The following is a 26,807-nucleotide window of genomic DNA, read 5'->3' as shown; positions in this document are numbered from 1 at the left end:
GTTAAGGGTTATAAATTCAAGACTCGTTTCCAAATCACTGACATTACATGTCACTGCAGGAACATATGGTCCTCCAAGCCTCGCAAGCAGGGAGCGTGCGCGCTGTCAGAGCCCCGAGCCTTTCGGCTGCACCAAAAGCAAGGTAACCCTCCTGCTGCGGCGATTCCTTGACCACTCTCAGCTCCAGGAGCGGGAATGGGAGAAGGAAAAACTTCAGGGAAAACCAGCAAAAGGACAACAAAGAGGAGCAGCAGGAGTCAAGCCAGCCCTTCCCCAAACCAGCTGGCCAGGAGGGCAAAGTTCCTTAAAACTCCTTGTTCACCTGAATAAAATAGCTCCCTGCCATTGCACGAGATGCATGCAATCCTCTTTAATTAGGAGATGGCACCGCATGGGAGAGGTCAGGGAAGCCAGGGTCCAGTGCTGGCCCCAGGACAACCACCACAGCCCAAGCCCCCAAGGTCATGGGCCTGATCCTGCCCCCTGCACCCCTGTTGCCAGGCCCAGGGTTTGTCTAACAGGGGCTGATCAGCAGAAAATATGCCCCGTGTGTGCTGCAGAGCCCAGCTGTCTCCAAACCTGTTCTTGGGAAGAGGGGAAGAGCTCGTGCTGGCCCTTAAAGGTCAGTTAAATACGTGAAGGGGAAAAACCCCAAGGCCTCACTTTGGGGCTCTTAACCCTTGCTGAACAGCAGCGCGAAGTCCAGACCTTGGGTTTCTCTCTTCCCTCCAAAGTAGGTCAGGCTTTTCAGCGTCTCTCTGCAGATGCTTGCAAAGGGCATCAGCCGGCAGGGATGGAGCATTAGGGTTTTTTGGCCGGCTGTCACACCGGTGTCATCATGGTCACCACGACACAGGAGCACACGTTGCACACCTCATTGGTTTTTTGGTTGCTTGTTTCCTCAGCCTTCATCAAACACAAAGCACATTTTTTCCCCTGGATGGGAGCTGATCAGGCAGCACATGAAGGCCTCTGCTCTTCACTGTTAAAAAGGAATCTCGTTTCTTTCCTCGTGACTTCTTCTGATGCCTTTTCCTTTCGCACACATCTTCTAGATGACGAACAATGAGCATATTTATAGTCCAGTGGAGACACGATGGATATTTAGATTAAGTATCACAGATCGTCCTGTAAGCTCCCTAATCTTTTAAATGCCATCTTCATGTCTCACTCCTAGATTGAAAATTCAATATTGTGTCTGCATGGCAGCTTCAGGGGTATCCCTCGAGCATGGCAAGCTCAGGCCAGTGTTTTGCCCCCTGGCAGGGGTGCCCAGATCCCCCATGGCTCTGGGACCTTCGGTATCTGCCCCAAGTCCCACCGAGGTCTGTGGCAGCCTGTCTGCATATAACACAAATGACAGCAAAAAAAACCCCAAGAGCATGGCAGGGCCAGGGGTCTGAATTTTAGGCAACTTTTAAAATAAGCTGCAGACATGCCTCCTGCCATGAAATCAACCATGGATGTTCCGTTTTAATCAGCTGTTCCCTTGGATTGCAAGCTACTATTTAAAAAAAAGAAAAGAAGAGAGAGGGGAGGAAGCCACCCCAAAATAAAAAGGATTCTTTCTTCCTGGTAAAATAATGTTCGCTCTTGCCTCCACCCCAAGAAGTGAGCTGTAGGCTTGCTTGATGCAAGCAGAGGCTGTCAAAGGAGACCTAGTGAGGAGGTGCCATGTGGCCACAGGCCCTCTCCTCCCCTTTGGGAGTTCAGTCTTCAAGCAGCTCGGACACCCCAGCGTTTGCTCTTCTTGCTTACAAGAAGAGAGGGCTCCTGAGAGAATTTTCCAGAAACTTCACACTTTAAAAAATAATAATTAAAAAAAAAGCCGCCACCACCCCCCCCGCCCCCAAAAAAAAACCCCAAAGCCCAACGCCAAACAAACCTCCCCACCCCACAAGACAAATAAAAGACCACCCGGACGCAAGAAAACAAAGCCCGAGCCTCCCCGGAGCAGGCGACATCGGATGCAGAAGTACTTGCAAGCCCATGGCACAGCACAAGGCAACAATCATCACAGCACAGACAGAGCCTGGCCAGCCTCCTCCAGCCAGCTCCCCAGCGCGCCCCGCCTGCCCGCCCGCGCACGGGGCAAGAAAATAAATGTATATAGAAACAAATAAATAAATAACCCCCAGCCATGATTCCCCGAACTGTCTTCCTCCTCTCCAAGGCTTCTCCTTCCCCAGCAGGAGACAGCCTGCCTGTGGCCAGGGCCAGCGGGAAGCCGCTCTTTGCGAGGCATGGGAGGTGGACCCTGCGGTACCTGCAGACATCTGTTGTCTTCTTCTGGTGAAGACTCAAAGAGTTGCATATTCCAGATCCTCATGAGCAGTGATTCAGTTTCTGCTCATGTGATAAAAGCTCCCTCTACAGAGTGAGCATGCCCAGAGGAGACCATTTCACTGCTCCCTCCAAGCTGCAGCCATTTCACAGAGAACCTGCCGGCTCCAGGGCGTCCATTGGAGCGCGATTATCCAGGGCATCCCGGGGACGCACCGGTAATGCAGATCATCTGTCAACTTTCTGACAGGGTGCCAGGCCTCAAAACTGATCGCTCGCCTGAGAAAAAAAAAAAGCCTTTTAAACCATAGAGCGAGGTGTTCTGTCTCGGTGGCCTTCAAGAGTAGCCCTTGCCCGCAAGAAAAGGAGAGGCAGGAGGGACAGGGAGGGATGCTGCGTGGCTTGGGGATGCTCCCGTGCCGATTTTGTTCTGCTTAATAAAGCGCCCAACCTCTGAGCACTGGGATGAAGGCACACGGGTTAAACTGGTTCAGTGTGCAGTGTCCAACTGCAAGTGCATTCGAGATCCGATCTGCTGAGCTGAAGGGGAGCTATTTTTTACTTTGGGGATTAATAAGACAACCTGACCTGGTACAACCAACCTTAAAAAGGTATCACAAAACACGTCATTAAGAAGGGGGGGGGGGGGGGGGAATGGAATGAGGGGGGAAAACCCTAATGAAGTGATAGTGCACTACTAGGTGCAGAAGCTCTGAGCTCAGCCTATGTCAAACCATATGATGTAGCTGGCCTAGCCAGCAAGCTAAAAGAAGAAATTTTAGCTTCAAAATAAAAGTAGTTTGTCTCTGTTCCACTCAACAATTAAGCATAAACTCTTGGCAACCTTTGTATCTGCTCAAGCTCCCAGTAAAACTGCCAGAGCAACTCTCAGGAACATCTGTAAGCAGAGATCGGCTGGAAGGGATTCAAGCGCAAGACTGGCATTTATCGGAGGCAGGAGCAGGAGACTGCTGGAGCTGGGTGTCGTGCTCGAGAACCTCCCACCCGAGCAGGGGGAGGGCGACCAGCAACCCCCGAGAAGAGGCCAGAAGGAAGAGGAAGCTCAGAAATGGACTGTGGCACCACCCGCTTGTTCTTGGCCAAAGAAAAAACAGTTTTCAAAAAAATAAGAGCACAGAAGATAGTTCTCTTAAAGAGCAGAAATTAAAATTAAGACGAGCTGAGTGTAATGTGTTACAGTGGGCTGGGGGCGGCAGGGAGCAGCCTGCACTGTAGGGAGAAAAAAAGCCAATCGAAATCCATAGTGAGGTTTTGAAGAGCCCAAGGATTTTGTTTGCCTTACACCTTGTACCAAAAGCAGGCATGCAAATTCAGGCCTGCAGCACAAGCACGAAGCCATCACCTGCTCTGCTCTACCCATCCCCTCCTCTCCTCTCTATCCCAGGAGCGTGTCCTGCCATTGCATTATCACAGGCTGGAAACATCAACAAGCCACATTTTCTCCAGCCCAAGCAGCTAATTCACCACTGTGTCCAAGCACATTTGCAAAGCAGCAATAGTTAAAGCAGCAGAAGAGCCTGCCACAGATCTGCCTCAACTACAAGGATGTTATTTTTCTCTCCACACTCTGGAGAAGTTTCACTACTAAACAGTTAAAACACACAAGGCTAAATCGAGATGACTGAAATTCATAGAGAAGGAATATTTGAGGTGACAGTACAAAGCAAGATCTCTCTTTCACCCACTGGGTTTTTGTTTGATGTAAATCTTAAGTTTTAATATACACAAAATGAGATTTTCCTGGCCTTTCTATCAGTTGCTGAGAGGTGTAGAGGTAACTCATTTAAGACAAACTCAAAAATCCCCAAACAAAAGCAACAAAACCCGACTACACAGAGAGAAGTTGTATTATCCACCGCATCAAAAGATTACTGTAGTTCAAACCAAAGATGGCTTTAAAACAGTTGACATGTTGCCCTTCCTTGCAGCATGAAATTACCAAGCTTTCATTAAAAACCCAGAAATAGAAACAAAGATATTAACAAAGGCAGTATCAATTGAACTACCACAGTCAACATCCCCTTTCAGAGATAAAATAATGACGAAGAACCACACCGCAGCCTCAGCCTTCCCGCGCACACAGAAGGGCAGCACTCCCCATTGCATCTCAGCACTAGACATGTTTTTACTGCTGAAGTTAAATATACACTGACAGCAGAAGCTACCAGAGATGCTTTTCACATCTCACGGCCATCCTTGAAAGCACTAAACACTGTTTAAAAAAAACAAAAAAAAAACAACAAAAAAAAGCACAGCTGATCAGGGTATTGCAGATGGTTCAACAACCACCTCGAGCGAAACGATTGATTGGCATCTTACCAGCATTTCTGCATAGCGTCGCGTTCATGGGGGATGCTTGTGCATTGATTAATAAGACCTTAAATTTATGCCATCCAAAAGGAGAGAGAAGCTTCCAGACCACCACGGCATTGCTCAGTCTGGCACCACTACCTCTGTGCCCAGGCAGGGTCCGGCGGCTGGCAGAGCGGTGCCTTCTGCCCCAGGACCCCCATCTCCCCCATTCTGCAGAGGTCCGGTGCTACACAGGCTCTTTTCTAACCAGCTGGTTAGAGACCCATCTCCAGACTGGCAGAGGAAGCGGTTTTTCTAATGATGTAGGATAAGAACGAGCCTGTGCCCCACGAAGCTTTCCCCTTTATTTAACCCAAGTACTCTCCAGCAATTTCCCCACCAAGCTGGTATGAGACAGCATAGCACCCCTCTTTCAAAACATCTTCTGCCAGGTATAAAACTACAACGTATTTTTATACCAAGGCTCTCTGGCCTCCGTTCCCCGATTCAAGGCTCGAATATCCCTTTCATAAATCTCACATTTTCAGGAGCAAGGCAGCAGCACAACCACCTCCCTTCACAAAGGACACCGGGTTCCTCAGGGCTTTTGCTTAATTACACCATTATGTACGGCATTTTCACAGCTCCCTTGCAGAGGAAGCGCAAGTGGGAGGCAAGGGGAGATTTTTCTTTCTATAGGAAGAACAATATTTAGCTCTGCAAAATACAGGGGTTTTTCCTTATTTCCATTAGGCTGCTCTTCTTCCAGACCCTTCAGTTGCTTAAATCTGAAGCTCCTTTTCAGCCTCCTCAGAAGCAATCCCAAAAGCACAATAAGCTGAAGGGACTTCCAATACAAGAGGAGCGTTTCTGCTGGAATCCTGATTTGCTTCTGCACTGCTAAGAACTGCTCCCCAGCTCTGCCGCAAGCTGTTAAAATGCCTCCTTCCCTCCTCACCCATTATGTAGGACATTTCCTAGCCAGAATGCCCATTCCCAGGACACACTGTGCTCAGCATCCTCCAAGGGAGCCCAAACATCCACCTCCATGCTCAGGTAAAAGCCTTGAAGGAGCAGACAGTCATTAATGCACGCTTATGGAACCACAGCTTTCTCCAGCTTTCAAAACCTGTTTTTTTTCCCCCAAAGTTTCCAAGCCATCTCCCTCCCTCCCTCTCTTTCCCCAGCAAAGTTGAAAACTGCTTTTAGTTAATAGGAAACATGAAATGTTCCCTGGGACGCTGCATTGAGTACATTACACACACCAAGAAGAAGATTTAAAAAAAAAAAAAGGAGAAAAAAGAGGAAAAAAGATGCTGTTGCGACAGATGTTGAGATGTAAGCTCTCTGGGAGATGTTGCTATGTTTTGATAAGAATATGCGTTGAGTATTTCATTTATAGGGCAATCCTAGAACTTTATTTAGAAGCATATTGGCCAGACAGCTGTAATTTAGAACATACTGTATTCCTAACAGTTCCCAATTATAAACTCCTTCAGCTTTAACTTATAGTAACCACAGCTCCTTCTATTTTGGAAATCTAAAAACACCATTTCTCCCTTTCATTCAGCTATCACATATCAAGAGCTTCTACCGTACAAACACAGCCTTGCTCAAGAAGGGTCCTAAATACAGCATCCCTTGCATATCCCATCTCAGTAACAGTAAGCAAGCTCATTGCTTTAACCACACTCACCGTTTGCTCCACAGACAAATGTTTTATTGTTTTATTTGGGGGACGGTAGATGGGGTGGGAATCAGACCCATGTCAGTGCAAAGCCATCCTGCTTATTAGTAGTCTTCTGCCAGCAAAGCCGGCTGTAAAAATGGCTGCTCACATTCAATCTCGCTTCTGCTGCAACACTTCACTGAAACAAACGCTGGAGCTCGGGTGTAGATCCTGCCGATGAGCCTCATGTGTTCAACGTGTCCCTGTTCTTTGACCTCACACCTATTTTTTTTTAAGGATTAGGGCATTCACGTGAAAATAAGCAAGTTCTTCACTGGAGGAGAATCAGTGCTTCATGATGCTTTTATATCTCCCCAAATCATGAACTCGCCTATGAAATATTGCAGTTGATGGCTCTACAAGCAATTCCGCTGACATTATAAATTTCTGCAAGGAACAGAAGGAGCAGATGAACTCTTTAAAAACAAAGCTCCTGCCTTCATGCAAATACCACTAGTTAAGGAGAGCAGAGAAATAAAGCAAGCATGATGTGTATACAGAATTGGCTCTAAAGAAGCTGCTTTTCAGCAACTGCCATAAGGTGGCAGTGGGTCTTTAAGGCTACCTAACACCTTTCACACAAGCACAATAGGAAATTATCACACGAGTGGTTTTCCAGCATCTGAAACTGTTTAAGTCAAATTTCCTCATCAAGGGAGCCAGACCATACATGAAAACTTGGTGCTGAGATCACCTCAACGCCAGAGTAGCACAAGCAGAAAAAGCCACCAGCATCAATTCTGAAAAGCCATAAACGCAGCCCCCATCTGAGCCAAAGAAAATCAAAACTTTTTCCTTTCAGTGTACAATTACAATGCCGTTTATTTTACATAAACGCTATTCTTTGTGCATTCATCCAACCATAAACAAGCCAGTGTCCATTAAAGAGTAAGAGAAGTTCTGCATGGCCAGCAAGCTGGGGCTCCAGCAGACTTTTATGCAGGGACCGTAAAAGCAACACTAGTAAGCAAGCTGGTCACCAACTTAGGGCAGGGCTGACATTATCAAAAAAGGCTCAGAAAACGCCGAGGAAGCATTGGGTACGCAAGCAATGCAGAACCAGGCAATAAATATGCAAGTTACTTTAGGTGATGATGTGACTCATCATGCAGATTGACCCAAGTGTGTGAGACCATCACCTGGGACACAGCAATAAAATAAAAATCTATGTTTTGCTCTTTATCAATCGCCCCCTGAACTGTGCTATGAAAAGCAGCCAGAGTTGCCCTGAAGAAAGAGCCAGTCTCTTACTGAACATAGGCTAAAGACAGACCATGATCACAGAGATTTCTGTTAATAAAGTTAAACACAATAACTTTGTAAAACCAAAGTATTCACAATGCCCTAAGTAGAGCAAACCACTTGCCTTACCTTTACTTACAGCCAGGCTGAAACAAGCGTAGACACTCAATACCACACCTCCCATAGGAGACAGGATCTGCGAGGGCTGAGGCTCGCGGCCGATGTCTCCCCCCCTGCTCCACACAAAGTCAGATCTTCCCTACACCTCACTAATACAAACATCAAGAGCCAATGTAAATGTTTTATTGGCACTTTACCACGCAGCTTGCTTGTACAACGACTGGAGTCAATCGGCTCATGCAGCACATACCTGCTGGTGCTTACACATTCCTTGTAAAAAGCTGGCAACTACAGACGAAATCCAAGAGCCCAACCTAGCACAACTCAAGAGAGTCCCCTTCCTTCCCCCAAACCCACTTGCCAACACATTAAACCCCTGCAAGAAGCACAGAAAATCTCTCAGGCAAAGGAATAAACATATCTATATTCCTTCCTCTCCTTGCCAGTTTGGAGGCCCTGATGTGGCAAGGTTTGTTTGCAATCCTTGGAACGTAAAATAAGCCCAAAAAAGGGAGTTTGGGTTTTACATTCTTTCGCCCTCCCACAATCACAGATGGATCTAGATTTAAACTGCAGAGCAGGTCTGCGCCCTGCAAGGCTTCCCATTAATAATAATTAGCGACCGAGCCACGCAGCCCACAACTGAGACGTGATCACATGCCTTCCAATACGAAGGCACAACCCAGCAAGTCCCTGCAGCCCTCGCTGCCAGCCCCTGCCTGCTGTCGCTTTATGTCACCACCCTAACATTAGACAGGTTCGTTCTTTACATAGGTTCGCCAGTCAGTAAAGGTCAGTATTTTAAAACCCCTCCCCGCTGATCCGCAGGAAGCGGTTTGAAGCCATCTCGTGTCAGTGGTTAACTATGCTGCTTTTGAATCAATTCCAACAGTTCTTACTTCATCCGGTCTCCTCGCTCCCCCAGCCCGGGGGCACGGGAAGGAATTGGCCGGATTTGCCCTACCTCCATCCCGTCTGCAGGGAGCTGCTTGGTCCTTCCAGATCCTGACTCCAGGCCTATCACTCCTCCAGCCACAAATCCATCTCACTCTATGGGTGCAGCCTCCACCCTGGAGCATGCTCAGTACCGGCTGATCTTCAGCCATTTCAGAGCTTTAATGAAATGTAAGCATAAGGAAGTGTCATTAGCAAAAAAAAAAAAAAGAAAAGAAAAAAAAAGTGCAGGATTAATCCCGATCCGGCCAACCTTCCTGTTTCCATCCTCTATCAAGGAGGTAAAGCTCTTGCTGCAGGAATCGCAGGCGTTTTTAGGCAGCAAGCATCTCGGTTTAGAACAAAAGCAAGGAAAATCCTGTCTCAGGCAAGCCTTGTGCAAAAAGGAGCATTTCCTAGTGACACTCAAACCAGCAGGTTTTTCACACTGGGCCTTCCACAAATTACAATATTTTCATGAAATGCCATTAATATTTTTTTTTCCCCCAACAGGCTTCAACAGAGGCTTTTAGCTTACAATGCAAATAGTGCTTCCCATCCATCTTAAAGCTAAACCTACCCCAGTCTACCCTCTATCACCTTGAAGATTATTTTAACACCATCTGCAAGAAAGTTAAAAAGCAGGAAGAAAGAGGGGGGAAAAGAGGCTACAGTACAATAAACTTCATGCTATGTTTTCCTAAGGACCTGAATTTTAAGACAGGTTTGTTTTTCACTAGTCAGCCCTGAAATTACTCCATCGTTACCTTGTCTCCTCAATGCAGTAAGACCATTTCAAAGAAGAATTAATAGAGGATTTTTTTTTAATTTTTTTAAACCTTTCCAGCTTTCCAAACAACCAAATATGCAAAGACACACAATGCTGAAGTCCACCAGGCATTTTCACTGCCAGAGGACAACAGACCTGCACACTGCAAGCAATCTGCACATGGAACTTGACTGTTCCTTAAAAACTTGTATTTCCCTATATATCCTTTGCATATCCTGTACAGACCCCTACCAGCTCACAGAACTACTCCAGAAAGCAAAGATAGTTGTTGCAGAAGTAAAGCTTTGCAGGCCAGGGCAAAAATTGGTTATTTAATCCCAACAAAGTTTTAATGTATACCCTATTCCTCATATTGGGCCCAAGCCAAAAGAAACTCTGGATGTTCAAATCCGTTAATTGTGTGTGCACTCTGCCGAGCAATGCTCGTTTCCCCTGCACGCATGGCTAATATTTCTGCCATGTATGTACAGTGTCTGCTTCAATGCTGAAGTTTTGATTCTTCAAAGGAAGATTTAAAAAAAAAAAAAAAAAATCAAGTTGCTTTACACAACACAAGTTGCTTTACACAGCATTTCAGAAAAAATCAGGGTGACAGATGAATGCCAAAACCCAGCTTTTTTCCTGAACCAAACTTCCAAGGTAATGACAAAAATACTAAGAGACTTTCTGTACAATGCAATAAACCAAGTTAAAGTCAAGATTTTCATCAGTCCACAGCAAATTCACGTCAGATGCACTACGCAAACAACTCATAATATTGTTCTCTCATCTATTCCCTGAATTCAGCCCAGTCCTCAACATCAAGCTACAGCTTTTTAGCACATCATGTGGGATAGTATTTGCATCTGACTTCTGAACGCCAGGCAGCCTTTCACGCCAGGCAGCCTTTCACGCCAAGTGCTGGCGAGTTGCATTTTACTAAAATATTTTTAGAGCACAGAACGTTTGGTAAAGTGACCCAGGATAAACCATAATAATTTGGCACAGAGAGTGCGTGCTTAGCTCCCCTCAGACCTCTATTTCTGCTGAAGGATTTCACCAAAGCCCCGGGACCAGCGCCCTGTGGTAGCCATTTGGCCCCAGGCTGCTCCTTCTCCAGGGACATTCATTAGGGACCTCCGTTTTCAGCACAGGATGCAATTCTCTCTACAGCACATTAGGCAACTCTAAGATACCGCACAGTGCTTTCATTAAGCACAGATTGGTAAACCCTGCCGAAAAATTCTATTCTCGTCCTCTTCCCTGCCTTTAAATTGGAGGTAGTTTAAAAATAATATTCAGACCATATAATCCCGAGGCATGTCTGCTGAATCTAGCAGTGTTTGCATCTAGCACAGCTCAAGCATGTCAAGTTTGTTTCCTTGGAAACAAAGACCAATTTGCAAGCATTGCTTGCTTTTTTTTTTCCCTTTTTTTAATGTAACGAAGACATACATACCTGCAGCTCTTGTTGATACAAAGGAATTAAAGCAGATTCACTTACCAACAAGGTTCATAAGGGAATTATTAATATATTTCACTAATGAACAATTGGCTTGCTGCACTAAGAGAAAACCACAGTTCATCACTACTTAAAAATCCCTTTTTCCCTCAATAGATAGACACTCGAGGCATGGCATTTATATTGTCTCCTTGGGGACAGGCAGAAAAAAAAAGCAAAGCCAGAGTCATTTGCTTACCCTAGGCTAGGTACGCTGGTTCCAGTGGAGGAACAATCTAAGAGGGAAATCCTGTATTGCTCCTACCACATAGCTCCAAAAGATACAGTAGTACAGCTCAAAACACACCTGCTTTCAACACAGACTGAAGAGTCAACACAAGCTTAATAAAAAAGAAAGCGATAACATCTTCTAGATATGCTTTGCCAGTTCTAAGCCCAACTTTTTCCCATCGAGGGCATGCATTAGGGCTTAAGCTGGAAGCCAGCCTTTCTATGCAGCCGTAACTCTTCTCCTAGAGCCTGCTCACATCAAAGGTCCTCATGCTGAAGGCAGTAAATCCTACGGTGATGACACGCAATGCTCTCTGTGCGGGCAAGAAAGAGGAGGGAGGGCAAAAAGTGTCAGAGCCAAGTTATCCATAGCCTCATTTGCAAAGGCAGTCAGTACCTCCACCCTCCAGAGCCTTCGTCAGGAATTACAAGAGCTCAGCACCTTTCAAAAATCTGTCAGATATGGCGTAAAATGGACACACATGAGAACAGCAAATAAAATTACAGCTCCTTAAACATGCCCTACCAGAGGCTGACTCAGCACTGAGTTCATTTCCCGACATGCTTGGGCTGAGGCCGGGTTGCAATCTCTACTTGAGAAGACTACCTTCATATCTAAGGGAGCAGAGCCCAAAACTTCTCTTGTTCCCATTAGCATCACCACATTCTAGAGAGCTGCACGAACAGAAGCTGACAGGAGCAAAAAAAGACTCCTTCCTCCCCATAAAGGACAAAGCCTTGCGATTCCCTGCCCCTGGAGAATTCCAGAGTCATTGCTAGAGCCAGTGTCCAGCTCTAAAGCTGACATGAACCCTGGATGCTTCACACTTCTGCAAGTCAGGCCTTGGACTCCAATGCACCAGATACTCCAAAGAGGTTCAGAGCTTGCAAATGCCACTTCACTGACAGAGCAGCCTTGCTGTCCTCTTGAACTGGTAAACTGTAAACAAAAAGCACCAAAAAAACCCCAAACCCTGCAAATGTCCAGCAGAACTGCCAGAGGGTCTCACCCTAGAGCTTGAAAAATTAATCACTTTTCAGTACACTGACTTTTCAAACGTGGCTGAAGAGCATTCAACACGACTAACACAGGTTTCCATTTCTGCTGCAGTCAAGTAATCCTGGAAGCAAATCCCCCAGCCTACACTCTGCAACCGTGTGCACCCTTTACCAAGTATTGTAATTACGAAGTTTTATTCCAACCAATGCCACAGTCTTAAGGGGTTTTGGAGGCTGTTCCAGCCACCATGAATTCTGGGGGAAGAGCAAGGAAAACAATCTAGTTCTTCCTGATCAAAAGTAGAGCATATACTGAAAAAAGCTTCTAAACATCGCCATGTAAAAAAGAACCAGAGAGATAACATTGTGATTTGCTTAAATGCACTGCAACAATAAAAATACTTAGGACTTTTTGTAAAGCAATTTATAATAAGAGATGGGAATAGTAGGGAATAGTAACGTCTCCATTTTACAGATGAGAAAATCAAGGCTTGGAGAATTAACTGCGAAAAATTTCTGGAGTGGTCCTTCACAAATGTATGGAGCAGAGGAACGAGAGATAGGAGACCTAGACGTGAAGTCATGCTCTATTGCTGATTTACTGAGTCACCTCAGCTGGCCAGGTTGCGGCAGCAAAGAATGTGTTGGGACAGCCCGTTTGGGATGACCAGACTTTGAATCTCAGTGAAGTTTGAGCACTTTAAGCTCCCTTGAAAAAAATCTCATCCTCCATGATTTAAAAACAACCAGAAAAACCCAAAACACATCAATGTACATAACAAACATATCAGTATTTTCTCCCTCTGTATAATATTCCCTGTAACTAACATGTTTTTGGAGGGGAGGGGAAATATTTATCCAAAACAGTAAACTTGCAATCACTAAGGAGGCTTTTTATGCCCATTGCCAAGTTTGAAAGCGGGCGGATGCCATGTGGGTGAATCTGTGACACCAGGACACAGTCCAGACTCTTACAACAAGTCAGTCGCATCTGAATCAACCAACAGGAGCAATAAATTCAGGGAAGTTACTTTGAATTTTTTTGTCGGATAACTGGGCTGCAAGTCATAGCCCCTGGGGCAAGGGCAATGAGCTCCGTTACAGTTTTTTAATGCAGATGCATTAAACACCTGGCAAATGCTTAGGTGAAAATATGGTATCAAAACAAAAGCAAATGTGGAAATAAAGAGAGATTACACCACTTACTAACAAATTTAACTATTGCTTCCCTTCCCTTTCTTTCCCCCCTCCAGCCCAGCAGCCACTTCAGCGTGCTGCTTGCAGGTATCAGAGGAACAAAGAGCTGATGGATGCTGTGAGCCCCAAGTATGTCTAGAGACTTCTGAACACAGATTTCAATTTGGGATGATAGTCATGGGATTTATTTGAATGCCCAAATCATTTAACCGTCTTATTTGCTTGGGTTCCCAGAGATACAATGCTAAAGACTTGCTGTATTATGGAGGACAAACGCGAGGATGGTACTTAGAGCTCAAGTCTAAGACTGACGAACTAATTCTGATGCTTTCCCACATGTAAGCTCTGCAGAAAAAAAAACCAACAAATTTCAAATCAAGAATCACATGCCGATTTTGGGTGGCCACTTCAGAAAGAGTTTTTCAAACCTGCTGAGAGCCTGTATCTCCTAGGGATGTAGAGACACTACAGAAAGATGCAAATGGTCAGTACACTTGAAAATTAAGCACTGGTTTCACAGAAAAAATTAAACCACTATTTCAAAAAAATGACTTCCCTCAAATTCTCCTACCTTTCACCCCGCCCCATGTATAGTACGCACTTAGTTGTCTCACAAGGAGGCATAGAGCTTAATTTTGTTAATATTTTAAACCGAAGGATTCAAAATACAGCAAAACACTAGGAAAAAAACCCCACAAAATGCTGCAATAATGTAACCAGCTCTCAGATAGGTGAACCAGAAAGGAGGGAAAGATGAACCTTGCAGAATGTCTGCAATTGAGCACAGCAACCCTTCTTGTTTGCCTGGTCTTCGCCACAGTGACCAAGACCTGTTTTGGAGGCAAAGCAAGGGAAGGCAGGAGTCTACTGGGGAGAAGTTTTGCACACTGAAAAAAGACCATTTGCACTATTTTTATTACACAAGGAATAGGAAAGGGCTTCACCCTTCCAGTGCTCTGTGCAGAGCCCAGACTCTCCCTCCTGGTACTGATCTTCTTAATTCAAATGTGCATCAAAAGCATCATGGACCTTTGGAAGCTTCTCCTCCACTCTCATGCAGCCTTAACCCAGAGAAAAGGCAAGCAGAAGTGGTTGGTTCTGGTTCAGTAATACTACCAAAAATAAAAGTGCACAGGCTATACAAAGAAAAAAAAATCCTGAGTATTTTTTTTTCTGCGACAGGAAGCCAAACGCTGGCCTTCAGCAGCCACTTGATCACTCTCGGGCTTCAATTAAACAAACTCAAGGACTGCCGAAGTCAGCTTCCTTTCCTCAAGCAGTTTTGTAAGACATTAGCTTGATAGCCGAAAGCTCTGGAGTTTCACATGAAACTTATTAGTGGCTGGATCATCCCTGTCACTGACTTCAAAACCCAGAACCAGAGCATTGCACCAAGACAGCTCATTCCCATTTGCCTTTGATTAATGACTCCTGCACTTGGGGAACTGAATTTCGGCATTGTTTTCACGCACAAGCCAAGAAAAAACAGCCAGCCAGGCAGAATATGGCCCTCCAAGAAAGATTTCCAGGATTCCCTGCTAGTCAGCAGCTGACAATATACAGCCAGACACCATCAGCGGAGGGAGGGTGTTGCGCAGCATTACCACAGCACGTTCGTTAACGCCTCGCACAGTCTGCGGGATGATCCTTCCCCAGACAGGCGAGTCAAGCGAAGAGCTGCTGCATCACCTGGCAAACATCACCTAGCTTTTTTATTGCCTCCTCAGCACGATTCGCTCTCGCAACAGACCGACGTCAATGTGGAAGCTGTGGCTCTGGTCTGGCAAAGCACCTGGGAGCTGCAGGTACGGGGCTTGCCCCCAGTGCCCATCCTCCCTGCACGGACTGCTTCAAAATAAATGTGCCCTTGGTTAGGCTTAGTGATATATTGGTTCAAAGCAAAAACCCTGAGAGGAAGTAAAATCGTTTGCAATCTTTTGCATGCATACGTACCCTGCACCACCCTTCTGCCCACGATATAATTACAGCCCAAACAGTACAGACTTCAAGCAAGGTCCCGAGCCTGCAAGAGAGGGATCTTCCCAGCCAGTCCGGAGCACCATCAGTCTGCAACCTGCTTTGGAGACAGCTGTCCTGTCTTCTCCTTGCCAGATCAGGTGTAAGGTATCAGCAGACACCCAATATAAACACAAATCCTTCTAAGCCTTGACTGTGGGTAGACAATATTCTCATCCTAGCAGGAAGATTGCTCAGTGGTTTTTCTCCCTCCTTTAACAAAGGGGGAGGGAAAGGCCCACTCAGATCATGATAATAATGACATTAGCCCAGATGGTTATAATGGGAACATCCCTTGGGTACTGCCATCATCACAGTAATATTTTTGATATTCCCCTTTCCTGACATGCCTCACATGTTGGTGTGAAAATCTGCAAAGGTGGATATTTACAGGTCGATATGCTGTGACATGCCTGGAGCACCAATTTTATTTTTTTTTAAGTCCTTCTTTAGAAGGAACAGAGTAAAGGATCGGCTGTAAAGGAACCCAAAATGCCTGTCATTTTAAACTGCATTTAACACTCTTCTCCCTCTCCATACTGAAAAAAGCGTTGCAGAAGTTCCTGTAAAGCCCTGCATATCCCACTGCTAATCTAAATATGCCCCATTCCGAAGGAGATTGAATGGATGTCATAAAGTTTGACTTTAAACTATAAAAACTCGAGGCTGCATCCGCTGCAGTGCACACGCAAACAAAAGAAAAGTGGTTCATAGGTAAAACAAGTACATACAAATTTTCCTGCAACAGCGTAGTTCGTACACACCAGTCTAAATAAATGCCAGTCTCGTGTGTTTATACAGCAAGACTAAATCTGCAGGGAGGGATGCTAGTAAATGGGACCTTCTGTTCAGATCTAAGTGATGGAGGAAAAGACACAAAGCTGTATATAAAGTCACTGAGTCCAGTAATTTGAGGGATTCTCATCCATTTATTTTTACCAGGTTCTTATACCTCATTTCTAATCCCTGTAATGCTGCCTTGCACTTATCGGTTAACTTCACCTTCAGGAGTCTTATCAATCTGCTTGGGAAGAAAGAAGGCTGCTGCCATCATTTTGTTTTAAAGAGCTACATCCCAATGGATCCAGCTGTGTTGATTTGCACAGCTGCATTACAACAAGCTCCTTACAGAATTAAGGTCAACTCAGCTTGTATCTCATCATAAAAATTCACCAAATATTTTGTCAGGTACATATTATGCACTTCTAGAGGTGAAAGCCAAAATTCTCAGTAAGAAGCAAACTCCACCGAGCTCATGCCTTTCAGACTCGCAATGTCTATCAGTGACACAATTAATTTCTTTCTTGCCACATAATTGACAATTAAACGGAGGATCTATCTTCACTGCAAAAGCCAATGCATGTCTGTGTTAAAAGGGCTACTTGAAGATATGTTACATGAAGGTTAAAATTATATTCGCTTGCCTTTGCTAGTAAGGATACATAGGACGAAATTGCAAATTAACTTAAACTAGCTACGGAGGTCAAAAAAACCTTTGTTTTGTCTTCACTGGGCTGCAGTGCTGAAACAGTCAACTGTCCTGATGCAAACATGGCGCTTTCGGCATTGTGGACAGCGCGAGACTGTGACACAACCATAAGACAGATGTGGGAAATGTGACTTACACGATTTCTTCACTCATTAGCCAGGTACAGTTGTGCTCAATTTCCTCTCCTTCAACCATTCACGGGCTTTGTGGGAAGACCTTCAGAATCAGAAGGTTTCTCAGCCTGGTAGAGCACTGCCTTCTCCAGCCTCTCCTAAACAATGGGAACCAGAGACCCTCTGAGATGCTGCCAGTGAAGAACGGAAGGGTCAGTCCTTCCCATTCATCACTCCATCCATATTCAGGGCTCCAGGGACTTTTTTGTATCACTTAGTCACTGGCATAAAGGACAATTAAAACAAATATGCTGCAGCCTGCTGCAGAGACAATGATCAGTACTTGCCTCCCAATTCCTCATTTTGTTTGCCATCTTCACCTGTTTCCCATCTTCCTACCTACATATTCAGGTGCCTTTTCTTTAACCTTGCTTTGGGATCAGAGTTTCTTCTGTTTGCACTTGTTCACATGCACAGATGCCCAATCCCTCATCTTTCAAAGCTTTTGTTGTCCATACCATTTTTTCTCTTCCCCTATTTTTAATTCCTGTATTTTCTTTCTCTTCCGTTTCTAATTTATTCTCTCCATCCCACTTCTGTCTTTCTAATCCTTTCTTACTATCCTCTTGGGGCAGGTTTTAAAACAAAGATCCTGCTGCTGCTCACCTCAAGGTGCAGGGAGCAATGAGGCTTAACTGCTTTATTCTGCAGACTCTGAAAGTGAGCAAACCCATGTGGAAACAACCAAAACCCATAAAACCCTGCCAAGATCCCTGCTCTAGTCTCAAAACCCACCAAATTCACTCCAAAGATATATATGCACTCCACTGACCCAGTGGATACGAAGGTACTGCTGCCGCCAAGAACAGTCTCTGGTATCCTAATATAACCTAAGGATAAATCTAAATACTCTTCCCTATTAACGCCTGACCAATGAAAAGTGATAATGTGTATAACTGAACACATATGTGCACACATCCACGTATGTGGAAATAGAAGGAAGAGTTTTCTTGCTTCTCTGTCCTTTATTTAAGATTTTTTCTACAAGTTTGGCCTGCCTTGTCCTGCGGCTCTATTAAATGCATATCAGATCGTGTCTGAAAATTCAGGTTTTAAACAGCTGTCCCTATCCCACTTGTAAGGTGAACTGTTAAGCAAGTATTAGTGCAGCAAAAATATGAACCCAGTCCAACAATGAAGAGCAACATCCCCTTGCAAATAGAACTGGTGAGTGAAACAAGTGGTGGAACTGAAGGCTCCCCTCGCACACCACAGCCCGCTGGGAGCCCTGGCCACCCATCCTCCCGCACCGCTGCAGCTTTGCTAGACCACAGTTCTTAGCCAAAGGCTCAGGCAATATCAGATAACCCTTCTGATAAAACACTCATACTTGCAGGTAACCCAGGCTTTACTGCTTCATCAAACGTCCCAAAGTTCATGCTTACTATGAAGAAGTGAGGACCCTGTAGGTGAAGAAGATCTGTGCAAGGCAGCTGGCACTGTCACCTTGGGAAAGGGGGTCTTGACCAGCCCTGCACAGCTAACACACAAATCAGGGGGAAGAGCGTGCCTCTGAGCCTCTCCCATGTATCATAGCCTTGACTCTGCAAGCTCCAAGGCACTTTAGTCCAAGTTAGCAACACATTTTAAGCATAAAAAAACCTGCTTAAATAAATTAAGCATCTGCTTGAAGTTAGTTTGTGCTACGGGGTGCCCACAGCGAAGCTGACAAAGCCAAGAGAGGGACAACGGGATGAGCAATCAAACAAGGAAGCATGATGATCAAGCCATCAGACCTCCTCCTAAGGACCTTGTTGGGGCTTGGACCCTCTACTTGATGCATTTCACAGCCACAAAAACTAGCCAAAAGAAGGGTTGATGCTGATGTCTCTTCTGACTCTGGACTTCTGCCTCCCCTCCCCAGCATGCCCGTTTGCTTTTGCAGAAGACATTTACAGCGATGACCTCCATTCCATTATGCCTTATATTTTTCACTTGCTTTCTTCCATCATTAATGATTAACAATCCCCGTTTAGCATCATACACTTATTCTTTAAATTAAAATAATAAAGAAAATTGTGCTGAAGCTTCAGTGTTGGGTTTTTTTTTTTAAAAAATCAAACTATCCCACAGAAAAGTATGCACTTTATACTAAAGAGGAAAAGAAAAAAAGAAAAAGTAAAGCATGGCTGAATTTTGAGCCCACCAACCTTCTACACTGCCCTTTTGGTGTCTGACAACAAAGAGGCATGAATGCTATCAAGTCACACACAGGTACTGGTAACACAATCCTGCTTTGTACCACTTTCCAGCTAGGTGTTCATTTTAATACAACACAAGCTGCTATGCAATTAAAAAGGCCCCAAAACAAAAGGCTGTAGAAAAAACTGCTAATATACCCAACTACCCTCATTTTTAACCTTAAACAATGAACAAGGCACCAATATAGAACTACTTTTGCAATGTGTCAAATTTAAAAAGAAACAGTCCCCCACACCCCATTAAAAACCCGCCCAGCAGTGATATTTTCTACATACTATATATTATGAATGTGTCCCAAGGCACTGTAGACTGCGAGCAGCGTTTCATGGCTCCCTTTGCCATCCGCTCCGACATTCACAACAGCGAAGCCCTTCCTCGGCACAGCTGCATTTAAAGCAGAAAAAAAGGGGGCCTGCCTTACCATGAGGCAATTAACAATTGGGGGAAAAAAAATAAAATAAAAATAAATAAATACTTGGCAAGACGAAGCGCCTTTGCAATCCATGGCCTTACCTGCCGGGGAGGGAGAGGCGCAGAGGGAGCCCTCCCAGCAGCAGCACCCTCGGCGCGACCCTTTGCAGAGCACAGCTGGCAAGCGCAGAGGCTCCATGCTGCCGGAGCCTCCGGCGCAGGGGATAAACTAGCCAGGAGACAACCCGTTGCTATGTGCCGCTGAGCCATTTTAGAGGCATTTTGTCCGAGGCAATCTTTAGGAAACCCCAATGGAGTGAAGAATCAGCAGTAAAAACCTCTTACGGAAAGCCTGGCGGGATGCATACCTCTGTTTGGCCGTGCTGGCGTTTTAGATTCCCGTCAAGGATTTTAGAGGCCTACACCGGCACGTCCACGCGCTCCGCACCACGGGAGATGGCGAGGAGCATGCTCAAAGGGAGCAGCATCCTCCCGGCACGCCACAGCTCCATCCCATCGTGGCCCCGCGCTGGAAGGGGAAGCGAGGAGCCAGGATGCTGCGCCGCTCCCGGAGCCTGGCGGGGGGAAGGAGGCGAATCGAGGAGAGCAGGGACAGTTTTTAAGCACTCTCGATCATTCCTCGGAATAAAATAAAAAAAATTACTCATCGAGCGATTAAAATGTGCAAACATTTTGCTTGGTGTTCCGACTGCCACATTTAATATTTCAAACAACATCCAGGCCAATATTGTTGCTTAATTTAACATAACTGGATCCCGAATGCATTTCTAACAGATTAAACCACAGAAATATCCACATGTTTTAATGAGGATTTGGCACTGCTCGGAGCCAAACAGATTTTAGCAATATTTTTGGACTACAAATTCTTTCATAAGAAAAGCAAGCCCAGTGATAATGGATCTGCATTCCCTACATTTCAAGCTTTTTTGGATTTAAGTGCAAATTGAAAAACCTAAATATTTAGTGCCATTATAATTCGAGCAACATCTGGACAATTTTCTTTGCCTCGTAAAAGATTTTAGCCAGCTTTGCAGAGGCTCAGTCCATGTTGCTCAGGCAGAATGGCTCCTTTTACATTTGCATGCTTCACTCAGATTCTGTAGTTTCTATGCCAACAAGCATTTGTAACTCTTTAAAAAGCACATTTGGAAGTGGGGGGAGATGGAAGATTTGAAATGTGATAAAGATTTGTTTGTTTTGTTGTTGTTCCCCCAAATCTAAATCATCCATTCCTCATTTTTTTCTGAGCCTTGGAAACCTCAAAAAGGCCCAATAACCATCATCTCAGCCATGGCAAGTCTTCCACCTGCTTCAAAATGCAGCAGTGACTCAGTAAGAGAAAAGTTTGCTCAGTCAATCTGATGTATAAAATATACATACACACACATACTCGCCTAAATATATATATATATATATGTACATATTACTCTAGTTCTCTCTCCGGACAAAGAATCAATAGCAAACGTCTATCGGCATCTCTTCAGACAATAGCTCTGTGAGGAAAGCAACAAATCTGCAGTGCTGAGAAATGAGCCCTCCAGATGTACCCCACCCCAACCCCAACAGGCTAGTGAAACTTCGTGCAGAGTTACGCGTCCATCTACTACTGCAGTGTACAGGGCCTGCGCGAGTTTTCAAATCCCGAGGAAAAGTAAACAGAGACAAGCAGCTACTATTTAACTGTCACTGAAAATCCAGCAGTTTGATTTTTAACCAGATTTTTGGAAGCAACACCTCCCCTTCCTCCCCACCCCCAGTCCCAGACCTCACAGATGGCTCTAATTTTATAGTTAACACTTGTGCTCAGCGCTGTGATGTTATAGGTGCATAGAGACAAAGAAACCCACAACGACGAAAAAGCAAAATAAAACATTCAAAGCAAACAATACTACCAATCTTACAAAAATAAGAGAAGAAGTTTTTTTTTTTTACACAGATGCAGCCTACTAGACACATGATCATTGTGAATTCCTCTTCCACCTGAACTTCACACACAGGACCTAGCGATGCCCTTGGAGCTACCATCTCAGGAACACCAGCTCATCACGAAGGTGCCCACCAGAAAAACCAGTCAGCCCAGGCCGCTTCACAGCAAGGACAGCTGAAACAAGTTGTTCCCACCAAAAGGCAGGACTACAAGGGTGTTTCTTGGGGGAGTTCCTCACCAGGAGGAGCTGAACAGGCAGCACAAGCAGGGTAGCACCTACCATTGCCTGCTTCGCATAATTTTCTTGTCCATCAGCTCCGGAGGATGAAAGACCAGAACATACAGTGACACTGCTGGCACTAAACATTCATTTACAGGCTCATCGTTAACAATGGAGATCTGTTAGCTCCTTCGATCCACCTCCTGCGCATATGTAATATATAACCTGATGTGCTGGGAGGGGAGAGGAAGGAAAGACCGTTGATGCCATGCAATAATCATTCCTAACCACAAGACCAAGAGAAAATACTCTTGAGGACCCGAATATGATAAACTTTTCTTACTTCAGCTAGACAGGGGATACAGACAAAGGAAGACTGGATGACCTTAGCCAAAGCAAAACATTTAATGCGCTGCTATTCTGGCAGGGCACCAGTTCCTTCCCTCCCTGCACAATCATAGATGATGCAGTGCATCAGACAACCAATTTCATAAGCAACCCGGGATTTGTTTTCGCAAGCAGGGACCAGGATGAGATCCAGGAAGGGCAGAAACTCCCTCGGGGAACAGGAGACAAAAGGACAAGATTATCTATATAGTAGTGGCGACTAAAAAAAATTATTAATTTTCAAAAGCAGTATTGTCTCACGGGACTAGTAACAGCCCCCAGCAAACAAACACAGTTACTCCTGCAAAGAACCATCAAAAGATCAGGAGAAAAGGCTATGTCTATAAAACTCATTTGAAAAAGGCCTACAGGTCACTGCCTAGCACACAAAATGCCTGGAGCATGAGGAAGGTGCCTTGCAAAATATAGCCATTAACACCCACTTTTCCAGTCTTTGCTGTGCTGTAGGAAGAGGCCATGTCCTCCTCTAGCCCAGCTCCCCTCCTCTGACGTTCCCTGCCAGGATTTCACAACCTTTGCCATTTCAAAAGCCCTTCTGGCAACCACGCCAGCAAGCATGGAGCTATTTTACACAAGACTCTGCGTGACTGATAAATTCAGGCTTCTCCCTCCACATCATGCATATGTAGCTTACGCTGCCTACGGATCAGGACCATAACTGCTGTAAATTAGAGTATTTTCACCTACTTCAGTAACTTTATGGGTTTGTACTAGCTGGAAATACAGCTCCATCTGTGATTTAAGAGACTGAGCCTAAAATACTGAAATCAGCGGCAGCTCTCGACAGACAGGAGGTGGCCACCTGAGCATTCTCTGTCTGGGATAACTTCCTCCATGCTATGCGCAACAAGCCAAGTGCACTGACAGCAAGAAATAGGAATCCATACCAGCTACAGAATGAACAAAACTGGGTGGTTTTATGCTGCAGCCTACACCTACACCCCCCTGGGAACTCTGAGACCCCTACTAAGAGTAGGGAGAGTGATTTGAAATCAACCTTTGGCAAAATCAAAGTCTGTCAAGACTCGGGTTAATGAATTCCCCTGCCAGGTTTATGAACTTTAACAGATAACCAAAGATTGAGGTGAGACCCGAAGAGGATATTCACACACCCGGTTTTATGTTCCCTAAGCTCACTCTAACCAGGAGAGAGTCTCCCTCCCTCCCCTGTGCTAAGGGACATTTGGGCGATGAACCGCTATCTCACCTGGGTACGGTAGTCTCCTGGAGTTGGGTACTATTAAGATACCTCCACTGTCCTTCTGCTTGAGATGGCAGCACAAAACTCTGGCTGTAAATGCAACAGATGATCACATGTGCTCTTTGGCTAATGGAAATACCCAGGGGCCATGGGTCCTTTGTGCCCAGCCTTCTCCCAGTGGGTCCCTTATGAGACTACTGCAGCAGCCAAGTAAGACAAATTACTGTTAGCTGGACTAAGTGCTATGGAAAGATCATGAAAATGAATTAACTCCTACCCCTCTCTCTTCTGTGATGGATTACATTCTGCTCCTTTGGAGCAATTTCACATACGGGGAGAGGGAAACATACGACAGATATGAGGAATTTATTGCCATGTGGTTTCTTGTGTTGAAACACAGCACTGAAACTGTCCCCAACGCCTCTGGTCATGCTCTGAGATGAGGAAAGAGCCAGGGCCACATCCAGGTCTGGTGCCAGCACCTTCTCCCTGAATACAGTGGAGATGAGCTCCACCTCCACTGTCCCTACACCTGGGAGCCCACACCTGGATGTGCAACGCTTATGGGGACATGAATGACTGGGCAACAAACCCGTTTCATTACGCAAGACTCTTGTTTTTAAACACATTGTGCTGCTTCTCTCGCCCTCCCTCAGCATAATCCCCCACTGGAAGCACGGCCATCCCTAGCTTCAAGTTTTTATGTATTTCTCAAAGCTTATTGGAATAAAACTGGAAAGCAAAGTGGAGGGCAGATTCACCGCTCCCCTGATGCTGGTCTAGATCTGGAGCTGTGTCACTGCTTCCACACCGGCTTCACCAGTGTGCCCAGCTAGTCAGGAGCCCTGAATGCGTAGCCTGGTATAAAAAACTAAATGTGTTAGGTGATAAAATATGAAACTCCCTTCCTCAACTAACGCACCCACAAAAGCTCTAATTTAGCTCTGAGATTCATCACTGAATATTACATCACTTTTGAGCCTTTTAAGGAAGCATTCCAGCATTTTCCCAAATTAATCAGGTAACTTTTTTTTTCAGCCAGACAAAGTTAAAAATAACCAAGAGTTGGGTAAGTGTCAGTGAAAAGCTCTTGTAGGGAAAATCTTGTCCCATCACACCTGTAAGGAAGTAAGTCCTTGCCCATCTCCAGGCACTGAAATGCAGCAAAGCCACCTTCCCAGCAAACAAAAACAACGAAGCCCAAGGACAACGCTGCCCATTAATGCTGGATAATTTTAGGGCTTCAATTGCAGGCAGTCCATATTGCTAGCAAAATCCTACATAAGACTTGCAGTATCTACCACAGCAGGCTTGACCCCATTTTCATATGCAGAAGCAAAAAAAAAGCCCTCATAATCCTACAGAACACAGAGCAAATAGCACTCTCTGGGACTACTTGAATACCACCCTATTAAAATACAAACATGTTCCTACAGTAGCTCAATGATTTTAAACATTCACCATCTTTTCATTTCAGGTTTTAAGCACTTTGCCTGGCAACTGTCTGAAGGGCAAATCATTATGGAAATAGGAAGACAATTAATTTTCCTTTATTCTGGAAGAGAGGATTATTGGAATAAATAAAATAATCAGCTTAGACATGAGCACAATTCATAACTTATGAAAAACAGAGGACTTTTTTTCATTTTTCTTTCCAAAGAAAAGATCTTCTTGGACGGAGTTTGCAAGGCAAGTGCAGAAGTTTTGGAGTTAAATAACCTTGGACTGCTAACTCACAAATAACTCCCTATATGCCATCAATAGGAGGAAAGCTGTCATTTCAGACACTCTTAGAACCACTTTTTTTATTTATTTAATATAGCAACTTAGAACACCCCCAAAAAAAGATACAACGGCTACTTCCCAATCTCATTTTGTACAGAGGTAAATCTGAAGCAGCCCCAGGCTAGATGCAGTCCTAGTCCAAGTGGGAAAGGTGTCACGGGAGTAAGAGTAGCCACGGCACTGCACACTGACAACAGCAGGTCACTGCTTTTTAGGGTCTCCTCCTCATCCAAGGCTCTGCCCCCAGTAAATCCACATTGAGTCTGTTGAGATTAATGAATTTATCTGGATTTCAAGCACTGTAGAAGATACTGGAACCAGTTTCAAATCAAGCAAAGGAAGGTTATATGCTAATACTTGCTGATGAATGCAAAGGAGAAGAGCAACTGTCTAATCAATGCCACTATTTGACGCCAGCCTGTAGCACTAGATGCTCAGCATCATGATTAATATGGTTAAAGGAGTATCCAATACACTGTGACATGCATGTATACCTACATATATGAATTAAATTAAAGGTAAGGCTTTTAACTCCCAAACACCAGTGGGAGAAGTCAACAAGAGGAAAAGGGGAGCCTTCCAAGTTCATATTAGCAAGAGATGAAGTTATTATTTACTCAGAAAATTTGGGGCTATCTTGGTAAGAACTGTACAGTTATTTCTGAAGGACTCCTCTAATAAGCAGCGTGAGTTATAAAAATAGTATGGAAACTGTGGTTCAAGGTTGCTACAGCCTCAAAAAAGAAAGAGAGATAATTGATGGAGGCACAGATTCCCGGGAACACTAAGGACTGTAAAAGTACTGAGAAATCAAATTGATGATCTGGAAAATAAGATGAGATTAAGAATGATCAGGTTAGTGGGGGCTCCTGAAGGAGCAGAAGCAGGAGAAAGCAGACTTTTAGTTTGCAGTGGATTATTAAGGAGGTTAGGGATGAATAATTTCTACTGTTAGTATCGTGTCCTGGTGAGCCGTGTCCCCAGACAGGCCAGTTATGTAGTGCCCCGCACCCCTCCAGGGAAGGAGCTCACTCGTGCATCAAGGAGCCCACGTGTTTAAGCCAGCTCATAAATCTGAGCCTGGTTCCAGGATCCGGCACTGTCTCCCTCCACTGCTGTGACACCAGAGGGAAATGCATGGCTCAGAGCTGCTCCCTTTGCTTTCTCTAGCAGTGGCTCTACAAACTCAAGGTGCCCAGGCACGGCCGTGTTGCAGCAGCTGAAGAAAGCACCACTGGAAAGAGCTCCCGCACATACCAGCACCCCTGCCCTTCCCACAGGGAGCAGCCATTTCTTCTGTTTGCTTCTCTAGCTGCAAATCACTGTGCCAGCAAGTAGGTCACAGACTAGACGGCGCTTAAAGAATCACCTGCAGTTCCTTTCCTCTTCTTTTTTTTTTTTTTTTTTATTTTCTAGGAGCCACCAAGTCACTTCACCACCACCTTCAAAACCAGCCTCCTCCAGCACAGCCCCTCCATCCATCCCTCCTGGTCCTCTCCTCCTCCGACTGCCATGCTCACAGCCCTGTCTCCTACGTTTCTGCTCTCTCCCTGCTCTGTTTAATTCCATCTTTCCCCTGCAGGTGGATGCAGGTCTTCAAAGCAGGATTTTTCTTCCATCTTCCCTTTCACCACAGA

At 45.0% G+C, this 26,807-nt stretch overlaps 1 protein-coding gene across 10 annotated transcripts in view; it reads right to left on the bottom strand.

Annotated features, from left to right (window-relative positions):
* Positions 1 to 26,807, bottom strand: part of EHMT1 (euchromatic histone lysine methyltransferase 1) — a 123,512-nt gene that overhangs the window by 70,908 nt on the left and 25,797 nt on the right. For 2 of the 10 annotated variants that reach the window (XM_030000059.2, XM_030000070.2), the window contains exon 1: positions 2,267 to 2,463. The exons of 4 other annotated variants lie outside the window; for them this stretch is intronic. In XM_030000059.2, coding sequence (XP_029855919.1) covers positions 2,267 to 2,329 — 63 coding nt within the window. In that variant the 5' untranslated portion in view covers positions 2,330 to 2,463. Of the gene's footprint in view, positions 1 to 2,266; positions 2,469 to 8,651; positions 8,753 to 19,472; positions 19,582 to 26,807 lie in introns of those variants that run through there. 4 more of the 10 variants (XM_030000065.2, XM_030000062.2, XM_030000072.2 and 1 more) reach the window with 4 other exon arrangements.

This window comes from Aquila chrysaetos, chromosome 24 (genome assembly GCF_900496995.4).
Source record: "Aquila chrysaetos chrysaetos chromosome 24, bAquChr1.4, whole genome shotgun sequence".
In the NCBI taxonomy this organism is placed as follows: Eukaryota; Metazoa; Chordata; class Aves; order Accipitriformes; family Accipitridae; genus Aquila; species Aquila chrysaetos.
This window is presented reverse-complemented; position numbering and strand designations above follow the sequence as displayed.